We start from the raw sequence: 11,210 nt of genomic DNA on the forward strand, positions 1-11,210 counted from the left end.
GCCCCCCCCCCCCCACCACCAAAAAAAAGGGTAAATTACAACCTCCTCCTCTGTGGTTTGGAATAATTACGAATATCCCCTAGTTATTTAAAAAATTACACATACCCCCCATGTTTGATGAAGATGTATGAAATTATCAACTTTGTCCTTACAGTATTTTTTTTTTAAAAAAAAAAATAAAAACTCATAAAAAAATCAATTGGGTGGATGGAAAAATTTTATAAATTATAAAAAAATTATCCACTTAGTTAAAAAAAATTAGAAAATTTTACAAAATAAATAAAATTATAATTTTTAATCCACAAGGGCATTTTGGTCAGTTCACCACAAAAAATGGATGGAAACCTAACGGATTGAGCTAATTGTTCGACGGCCATTAAAATTAGGGGATATTGGTAATTTTTCCAACAATGAGAGGGTAGTCGTAATTATGCCAAACCTCAGGGGAGGTTGTTGTAATTTACCCAAAAAAAGAAAAAAAGTTTCAACTTACACAAGATAAGAGGTAAAAAGATGAGGCGCTTCTTGACCCAATCACAGACACTAGCACCATGTATGTTTTACTAGCAGCGTATTATTTTAGTTTTGACAGGTATTAACAAACTAGAGTAATAAAAATAAGATACCTTCAAATTATTTCTCAAAAACATATTGTTCCAGCAAAGAGGCTATATCCTTAACAGAAAAAATAAGCACCATGCACAACGGTATATGGTAGACTGACAGCAAAGATCATACATAATTTAATAGCAGTATCTGAGATAGAAAACAGAGTGTAACCCAAGAGCATGTATTTTAAAAAATACAAAAAGTGAAAGCAGCACATAACAACACATTAATGACTATAAAGAATCCTGGGAGTGTCATAAGATACTTACATAAGCAACATGAGATTAGTGACTGCAGAAACTGGGAGTCCATGAAAGAGAAATAATAAAGGCAACAGATGGCAAGCTCCTGAATATCTGCTGCGAGCCTCACGAATGGACCATAGCATATGCCTGCAAAATAGTGTATTACATTAAACATATGGCATATGTAGCCAAAGGAGAAAGGAAGAATGAGAACCAGTTGTACCATTCTCATTTTGTCTGCTAAAAAAACCTCCAAAACTGCACTGCAAAGTATCAAATTCCTGAGATAATGGAGAGTCAGCTGGAGTAGCTTGTCCCACAAGAAGTAGAAGGCGCAACACAGCCTGCAGAAAGAACAACATCAAATAACGGAGTCTGGCAGAGCAAAATAAAGATTGTTGCTAGAAGAAAACACCAAGTAGTTCGATACCAAAGCAGGGTCCAGAAAAGCACCTTGGAACATAATGGGTTTTTGTCGTCCAACAATAACAGCAATAAAGGAAGATCCTGTATCCAAGCAATCTGATATTCTACTAATGCAGGATCACTTGGATGGAGATAAAGCCAGCTCCTTTCCTGTTCCACAAATAAATTTTGATTCCGATTTTATATAGAAACACCAACTTGAGGGAAATAAATCAAATTCTACTCCCAATAGGGCATCATCAGCTTCCGTCCGGAGTATATAGTACAACAATAGTCATAAAAAATTTAATCTGAAAAAAAGAATTATCTTTTTATGTTAAATGCGCAATGCTGATCTCCAGTTCTTAAGGAAATGAAGTTTCATCAGATTAATAATGCAAACATATAACCATTAGATCATACTCACAATATAATCCGCAAAAATTCCATACTAATCATAGTTTTTTAAAAGTCTCAAGATTTCTAGTTACCAAAATTGAAACCATTAAAAATTCCCAGTTCCCATTGTACAGATCAATAAGTAGAAATAAGTAATGTTTTCAACACAAATGCCATAAATTTCCTACCACAACATCTTTAGCAGCAGCTATGTGGGAAATACTATACAAAAAGTGGATACTCCATTTGCTATGCTTTCTTAATTCCTAGCGTCCGAATAAAGTCAGAAAAAGGTTGAAATGACAAAAGGCAATCCAGTTCAAGTAAATTTGAAACCAAATGCAGAGTATCTTTTTCACCCTCCCATCCAAAAATGATGCAGCCCTCTATTTCCCAGACCAGATTAATTTGAACTAAGATAGTATACAAACAAGAAGTAACAGTATAGCCACCTTATATCTGTAAGCCATTTAACTTTCATCTATATGAATTTTAAGTGTAATCATACTCTGAACTTTTAATTTGGCAATAAAGATTTTCTTTTACCAGTTTCCCAAAACACACTTAGCAGAGAACATGATAAGTTAAACATTATCTATGGATGCAAGGTGATAGATAAATTAACATGATCCTAAATGTCATTATCCATATGTCAGAGTGCTGGAAAGAACATCCAATTTAACTCAACCATTTTGACAGAGACATAATAAGATGATTTCACAATTTGTGGCAAGCAAACATATCATATTGGGTTACTTTTGATGAGCTTTGACTATGTGTTATTACAACTATTTACTTGAATTGTTTTCTATCAGGAGCTTCAACCAATATCTTTGTTGAAGATATTAAATATCAAATGTTCCTCCATTCTAACAACTTAAGCAAATGAGGTAACTATTCAACATGGCATCAAAGTCATGCCAAACAAAAGGTCTTAAGTTTGACTCACCTGCTTATGGAAAAAAAAAAGAAAAGAAAAGAAAAAACATGTGCTAGGCTTCACAAAATGAATATTGCCTGCACACGAGGAGGCATGTTAAATAGATGAGGTAGTCATTCAATCATTGTTTATAACACTTCAAAATGATCCAGAAACCATACACATAACATGAATGATTAACGTCAAGCTAGGATTTACAAATTGAATATTATATTCACATGAATTTTAGTATTTGAGTTACACACAAGTGCTTGTAATTTAAGACTCAAAAATTAATCCTAGAGTGAGATGACAAAAAAATAGCAAAGTAAACATCTCACAGGAGCAAGCATTTCTTCAATTGCAGAAAGGCAAGCTAATTTCATTGAAGAGTCTGGAGTACAGTTCTTGAAGACCACAGTGAAAGCCTACAACAATTGATGAAGGTTACAATTGACACACGCCTCCATAAATAGCTAAGAAGTATTGAAAGATAAAACAAGTAACATTCATAAAAAAACCAATTAGCAATCAACTAATTGAATACGTAATTACAGACCTGAAGAATACGAGACCTCCAGTCACCACTAATTTGCATTGTTAATTTTGGAATGTATGGTATGACTGGAAGCAAATGTTTTTCATGAAACACTTTACCCGATTGTATCTGCGAATAATATGAATATCATAAATGGAAATATGTCATATGGCTGAGTAAAAATGTTAAACAAAAAAAGTTCTGATGTATCAGTAATGGGAAACAATAAGGAAAAGAACCTAAGGACCCCAAATGACTATCACTGAAGTCCTCCATGTTTTACTGTCAAAAAAAAAAAAGAAAAGAAGTCTTCCATGTTTTTATGTTTAAGGATCATGGATCAAGTCAGAAAACAGGAAAGAAGCAGGATCAGAATTGAAACTACGTGGAGAAACAATAGCATTTCATGGTATAACCAGCTGAATTCTATTTGGTAGTGTTTTGTGCAAGTACCAGACAAAAATCTCAAAGATCTTATATCTGTAAGAATAAATAATATAATTCAATAATCAACACCTTTATAGACAGTGAACCTTCAACGAATTCCAGGAACTTTTCCAACAAAGCAAAGGAAGAGCAGTCCCAGTTCCTCAACTGCAAAAATATTTTGGCAATTACAGTATTTAGCATGAAGATTCGATCTTCATCCTGCAAGGCACCAAGTAAAGCAAAATTAGAGATTATGTCCTCCCAAAAAGAACAGCAGTATATATAACATTGGCAATTACACTATCAAAATCACAAATGTAAAGTAACCAAGATCATGGCCAATATAAAGTAGAGGATGCATTTATTATTCAATATAGATGATTGCTTTTGGAAAGGCAATGTAATAGTCACTTCTGCCTAACGTTTTATTTTGCCTGTTGCTCCAATTGGCCCAAGCAGTACTCAAATTTAAAAGGAGCAAATAAAACTTATGTCATCTCTAAAGACGGTTTCCCGAGAAAATATCATTTGAGATGCAAAGGAAATCAGCTACACCAATTCACAATATGGGTCAAATATACCTTCCCAGAGAGATGAACCAGGTGGAGGGGAAAAACATCCCATAATTTCTTTAACAACATTGGTGATAGAAATTGATCATATGTGGTAATATCAGGCTTCTGACAAGGTGGAAGAACTTGTGGATCTGGTTCACTTCCATAAGTCCCGCTAACCAAAAACCCAACTATGAGATCTATGCTCTGAAGAATAAATTGCATACAATCACATGATTGCAGATCCGGTTGGGGGGTACTGTCAACCAATGGCATGAAATCCTGGAAGCAACCGACAAGAATGGGCAAAAGATCCTTCAATTTCTTGGAAATGTCAGTAAGCCCTGCCAAACATGGAAGCAGAGTGCACAACTGTCAAGCACTTTTTTCCAAACTAAGAATTGAAGGGGAAACATTGAGCCCATAAAATATTATATCTCGGGCTGTCCCAAAATCATGCAAATTGGCAAAAATAAGCCATAGAGATATTATAAGGACATACCACATGTGAAAACTATAAATTAGTAACAGTAAACACGGGCAAACAATCCCACAACAATCTTACTATCTTACTTAGCCAAGTTTAAGTTTTCTGAGAATCACAAATCTCCAAATTTTATTGATTTGGGGCTTTCCCATTTCTGAACTGTTAGCAAACAGATAGCGGTTCCTGGAGCAGACAATTACATATATCAATCAACAATGTAAATGCAAGTGAATACTTCAAGTTTCAGACTAGAAACTCATGTCAACAATTATGAACCGTCAAAGCATAACGAGTGGGTCACAAGTATTAGATAGAAAAAGGATATCCATTAAGTATAATGATTTGGCATCCGAAAAATGATGGTGGAACAGAAGAAGCATTATGAAGCCATAGTTTATTCCTCAAAATTAGGTGCAAAACAATGGTTACTAGTTGTCAAATGGTATGGAACAAACCTTAATCCAGGCAAACCAAGTAGCTTAAGCAAAAGAACCAACTAAGACCATAGGTGCAACTACTATTGAGCAACAACTAGAGAACTAGCCACTCACTTTCCTCCATCAACACCATGTTTCCTTCAAATAAAGTTAGTCTTGCCCCAATAAAAATCTCTACTTTTGTAGAGGACCAGCATCTGGGTTTGAAGAGTGACATAGAGTGAGGTAATACTTTTGGGATTCGATCGAAATGGACAGTGGTATATGGAACGGAATCCTTGCCAAGTTTTGATAGGTTGCAGACCAGAACTTAACATCATATATGCAAACACTTGGAATATTCCGAGTTCAAATAGATGTTGCAGGGGAAAGTAGTAAACTGAATCTGTCCTCTCCAATAAGGGCATGTCATTTTTGCCAGTTATCCATCATTTACGTTCCAAAAATTGACATCTCTATTCCATTGCGGATGTTTGAAGTAACGATGAAAATCATAAATTCATCCGTGTGAAATTGTCTTCAACCTTACATGTTAATCAAAATGAGACTCTACTTACTCCTTCCTATATGCCTTTATTATTCTCCCGATTGGGATTAATTTAAATCAATCTATGGAATTTGACATGTTAACATGTGACTGAACATAAAACAAATGAATTGCAAAAGAATACAGATATGTAAAAGTTTTACCAATACATTAAATATCAATTGACCACAGAGACACATACCCACACACAGTATTCTCAGGAAGAGTTCCAGATGAACACATGAAAATTAGAGAATGGCGGTGGCAAAGACCAGGAACTGATAGCAAGAATAAAGTATATATCAAACCAAGAGAGTCAAAACTGTTGTACAATATTTTTAATGGACATACAGTAAGTTGAAAGCTAGGCAAGAAGACTGGAAGATAATAGAAATAATTCACCTGCTGTGAGTTAAAAAGATTTTGGAACTTACCAATAGGTTCTCTAGCAACCTCAGGCTCAAAAGCATGAAGAACGTCAGGAGTTGGAATATCCTGTAAACATCAGCCTTCAATGAGTATTCTATCTAAAGAACCATCTGATACAAGAAACAGATACTCTGGCTAGCAGTCGAGAAATGATGAAATTCTAACAAAGATAGCTGCAGATACAGGCAATTGCATTATAATACATGGCTTAATTAATATAAGTTACAATAAATAAATACATAAAATTGCATGCATAGACACAAAACATTTTATACATATATATGTATGTATCTATATGTATGTATATTCTCAAGAAGAAACATGTTATTATGAGACGGATGACCTGAAATTGAAGAAAAAGAAAGAATACTAAAAAAATCCAATGTGTATATTAAGTAACGGCGGTATAAAGGCAATTCGAAGTAACTTCATACATACACACATGAAAAAATCTTGACCATTAAACTTTACCTTTAGTAACTGGGAATTAGTTTGGGGTGCTAAAAGAAGGAAACAAGGGCATTCGATGGAGATAGAGCAGCTACTGAAGTAAAACCCAAGATTTTTGGGAAGATTAGTGCAATAAATAGAATGGCACATATAAGCTCATCTACGTAACCATAACAAAGTAGCTGTAGATTTTCATTGTCAGATGCCAAAGACACGGGATTAAACATCCTTTTTCACATTGTACCAAGTTAGTCAATGCAACCAAGTCAGTAATTTCCTTGAACAGACAAGTGAAATTAGAAATTAAAAAAAAAATTTAATAGCAACACTATCTGAGAGAATACATTTTTAACTGCCGAGTGATCTTCTCTCTCATTAGATGGCAACAGTGATAAGCAACGAATCAATCCAGCTAGAGTGCTCTTTAATTTGCTCTTCTCCTCTAAAAATTTGTTCTTCCGTAACATGTCTTCATAGTTTTGGAGAATCTACAAATTGGATGCAAAAGTTTTAGACAACGAATGATGAAAAAAATGTAGACAAATTCCACAGATTCCTGATGAGCACACGGAAAGAAAAATCAGTAGTCAAACGTCAGACTGCATCAATTGACAATTTTCGCACGTAAAACATAAAGATCAAAAGCCAAAAAAAAAAAAAAGAGGAAGAGTAAACTACATCTACCGCAACACCAAAGATGAGAGAAGATTCTAATTTTCTTTTTAAAAAAGACCTAATTTAAAGCTCTGACCAGCTGAATCACAGCATTCATTACTTTGTTTTGCTAATTAACAAAAATGCAATAAAATGAGAATAACAGCACAGGCTAATTTACAGAGTATAGCAGCTACTAATGGATAAAATGCAGTAAGGGTCCATATCAGAAATGAAAGATGTGAGCGTACCTTTTCAGCATACAAGGAAAATGAAGGGGGGTAAAACTGGACAACAAGGTCGAAAAATTTGAAAGCCATCAAACGCACATCAATTGCTAAATGGGTCATAGCACTAAAAATATATGCCATCATCAGGGAAACTAATGGTCCTTGGTTATCCTGTACAAGAAAATCAGAATATCAACTAAAGCAATTCCATTTTTCCACTTAATTACTTAAAAACATCTGAGAAATGTTAATATCAGAAAGTCAAATGTGTGCTACCGTTGATTGCGCTCACCAACAAACTATTAAAGAAAATACAAAAAACAAACAACATGTCCGATTATAACAACTGATGCTCTGGTTCTTGAGAGTTGGGAAAGTTAACTTTCAAACTGACAGAAGACTAAAATTATCTTCCCTAGTCATTAATAACGCTCCATGTATTTCTTTGATATTCATAAAATAAAACTTTGTTTAAGTGCATTCATGGTCAAACTCCAGACTCAAAAAGAAAGTCCTTTAAAGATTATGTATCCCTTGTCTCTATCCCCACTCAGGAATCCCCTCAATCTCATCCACCACCACCAGTTTATATATGCTTCAGCTGTATAATAAATAAATGAGACGAAAGACCTGATGAATATAATAGAATAAGTACAAGAACCTAAGAATGTTCATATAAACTTCCAATGACTGAATGATTCCTATGTTTTCTGGATCACCTGTGCTTATTGATACATAAAGCACCTTACAATATATCTCCACATAAAAATGAAGAACACAGACATGCTAAGTTCTCAGATAATAAAGACTAGGTTTCCTTTGAGCACAAGAACTCAGCACAACACAGATTCTATTGCCTGGAAAACAAAGTGATGCACCAATTAAAGCCTAACAGAAAGTTGTAAACAAATGCTTTCTTTAAAATGTTTTGAGAATCAGACAAAATAACCCTAATTGAAGATTTCCAGACACTGGTAAATACAAAGATAGAAGTCTAAGATTTGCTACAGTAAATATACAAATAATATTAATAAGTACCTTTGCGCAGCCAGGGAAAATTACTGACTTGAACAGTTGATACAGCAGCTCACGAACCAACTTGTCATCATCACCAATTCGCTCACGCAGTTTCTCTATAATAGCAAGTTTATGCAACTTCAGCTCAGCTGGATGCTTAAGCAATATATCTCTGATACCTAGCAGCGCATCTGGGGAATGGATAACACCCACAATGAAAAGAAAGACAACACACAGAAACCAAACATCAACATAAATTACGAAAGACAAGATAGCACATGTACTGGTTAATCTTGTTCATTTCACTTCAATAAACTCAAAATGCCAGGAAACAACAGAAGAAGAAAATCACCTAAAGAAAAGATTTGATTAAAAAGGATCCTCACACAGGATCCTTGACATCTTTAACCAGACTATGGGTGTAATCAACAATCAAATCAAGCGACATGATTGAAGCTAGCCAACTTTACATTTACTGAGAACAATTGCCCCACCAGTTTGGGTTAGATGATATGTTTAATAATAAGAACTTGCTCCAGTCCCAAGTTAGTCTCAGTTTTAAGATAATGATAATAACTCCTATGTTCCTGTAACAGATATGAACTAACATAAAGATTAAGGGAAACATCATTCAACTTTGGCAAACTGCCTACCTAGCCACAAAATATTGAACCCTAACTGAAGGTTTGAAATAATAACTAAAGCAATTATAATGTGTTCTTTTGCTGGCCCACATATATGTAAATGGGGGATCACTTCAATAAGAGAAAGGAAAAGAACAACAACAACAATAATAGCAACAACATTTTGCAACAACAGTCATTAGTTTCCTCTTATTTCAACCACAGATGTCTCTAGTAATTTATCTGCATCAAGAGAATTTACACATATTTGGACAGCATATTCAGCAGAATTTCAGCACCTAACCAAAGGTAAATAACAGAATTGGAATGAAAAAGCCCGACCTTTTCGGACATGTATATTGTGATGGCTTGTCTGCTGAAGAAGCTCCTTGAGTGTCAATCCCTTTTTGCTTACTGCTAAACCAGCTTTTTCAGACGCTATACTTTGCTCTGGAAGAACAATCGCTTTCGATTTTATTTCAGTGTTTGTTGCATTCTTTGGGGGCGGCAATTTCCTGCCGATTTTCCGCCTAATTTTCTGCAAAAGCAAATTTTAAAAATTGAGAATCATACTCATCATAGCTTGAAAATCGAACATTTTCATCAAGAATTAAAACTTCAACAGATTAACGAACTTCTGATCATTACTTTGAAGTCCACCCCGCGTTTCTGGGGCTTTTTGGATTGGGATTTAGGTTTCACCATTGTAAACCTTCTTCTGCCTGGTTTTCCAACAAACTACTGTGGAACCGCTAAACTGGATAAAATCTAAAGGCAATTGAGGAGGTGTTCAACTCAAGTTTCAGACAAATAAAAAGAAATCCAAGACCTCGAACTAGGGTTTTTGAGGTTTAAGCAATACAGAAGGGGAGGTGAGATTGGCAGTTATTTTAACTGTAGGAAGAACTGCCTTCAGAATTTGAGCTATCTCAACTTACTTTGGGCCTAAGTTTGAAAAGCCCGGTAATATATATTAGAATAGTAATGGGCCTCTTGCTGTCGACTTAGAAATATATCATCCGTTGAACATCCCCAAACAAAGCCCACAAGTCCAATGGGTCTATAACCACACTTAGGCTCAATCAAGTCCATTGTGGGCTTCCAATTGGGCTGGCCCATTAATATATACTTCCAGCAGGCCACCTGATCTAAGGCCCATCAGCGACAATCAGCCTAACAATCGGCCCAGTAAAGTTGCCCATATGCTGTAAGTATAGCAAGGTTAAGATTATGTTAAACTAGCTGTTGTAGCACGTCGTTTCTATGTGCATATAATAAGTAATATTTTACACATTAAAATATATTATTTATAAGAAAAATATATAAATCAGTAAGTTGCATTAATAAAAAGAAAGAAGGAAAAAAATAGTAATTTACACAAATCACTCATATTTTTTGTACAATAAAAAATACACTACCCACCGGGCCACGATGTAGTTTACAACTACAAGAAGTAATAGTACTTACAATTTTGCAAATAGTAAAAAAATATTTATAAAATTAAATATAATTATAGGAGACGGTGGTATAATTTATCTTTAGTTTTAGGAATAATTACATTCCCCCTCTCTTAAGATTGGTATTACTACACTTAGACTCCATGTGATTTGAAAAATTATATTTAAACTCATGAGATTTGCTATTATCTAACAAATAAGTCATTTCGATAGTCAAAACCTACTGAATTTGTTGATATTAATAAAAAATAAAAAAAAATTATATTTACCATAGATTGATTTATTACTGATTTATTGCAGGTCAAAATATTTTTTTTTCGACTAAACTACCTTTATAACGGTGAAGATATACTTCATCGCATGCATTAACACGTGAAGACGTCAAGGGTAATTTAATCATAAAAATATTTATCTGACCTACAATAAATTAATAATAAGTTAATCAGGAATAAATATAGTTTTTCTTTCAATTTTTTTATTAGTGTTAGCAAATTTGATGGTTTTTGACTAATGAATGGGCTTATTTGTTAGACAGGAATAAACCTTAGGAGTACTAAATATAATTTTTCAAATCACAAAAAATTTACGTATAATTACACCAAACTTGGTTAGAGGGGAGCGTAATTATTCCTTAATTTTATGAAGCCATAATTCACACTATGTTTGGACGTACGATCTCTTTTGATGAATAAAAGAAAAGGTAAGATTGAAAATACTATTTCATCGGAATATTGTTGTGGAGAAGATATAAAGAAGAAGAGGAGGAAAAAAAAGAAAAGAAAGCCGACAATCACGTAACGGG

At 34.2% G+C, this 11,210-nt stretch overlaps 1 protein-coding gene across 5 annotated transcripts in view; it reads right to left on the bottom strand.

The window, feature by feature from the left end:
- LOC105173986 overlaps positions 1 to 9,848 on the bottom strand; it is a 13,400-nt gene extending 3,552 nt beyond the window's left edge. For 4 of the 5 annotated variants that reach the window (XM_020698103.1, XM_020698102.1, XM_020698101.1 and 1 more), the window contains exons 1-13: positions 9,600 to 9,848; positions 9,294 to 9,489; positions 8,350 to 8,519; positions 7,333 to 7,482; positions 6,772 to 6,915; positions 5,983 to 6,043; positions 4,126 to 4,442; positions 3,632 to 3,763; positions 3,137 to 3,244; positions 2,919 to 3,005; positions 1,308 to 1,430; positions 1,078 to 1,198; positions 879 to 1,001 (exon numbers count right to left, since the gene is read on the bottom strand). In XM_020698103.1, coding sequence (XP_020553762.1) covers positions 879 to 1,001; positions 1,078 to 1,198; positions 1,308 to 1,430; positions 2,919 to 3,005; positions 3,137 to 3,244; positions 3,632 to 3,763; positions 4,126 to 4,442; positions 5,983 to 6,043; positions 6,772 to 6,915; positions 7,333 to 7,482; positions 8,350 to 8,519; positions 9,294 to 9,489; positions 9,600 to 9,656 — 1,789 coding nt within the window. In that variant the 5' untranslated portion in view covers positions 9,657 to 9,848. The remainder of the gene's footprint in view (positions 1 to 878; positions 1,002 to 1,077; positions 1,199 to 1,307; positions 1,431 to 2,918; positions 3,006 to 3,136; positions 3,245 to 3,631; positions 3,764 to 4,125; positions 4,443 to 5,982; positions 6,044 to 6,771; positions 6,916 to 7,332; positions 7,483 to 8,349; positions 8,520 to 9,293; positions 9,490 to 9,599) is intronic. The other variant, XM_020698104.1, reaches the window with a different exon arrangement.

Source organism: Sesamum indicum, linkage group LG11 (genome assembly GCF_000512975.1).
Source record: "Sesamum indicum cultivar Zhongzhi No. 13 linkage group LG11, S_indicum_v1.0, whole genome shotgun sequence".
Taxonomy (NCBI): Eukaryota; Viridiplantae; Streptophyta; class Magnoliopsida; order Lamiales; family Pedaliaceae; genus Sesamum; species Sesamum indicum.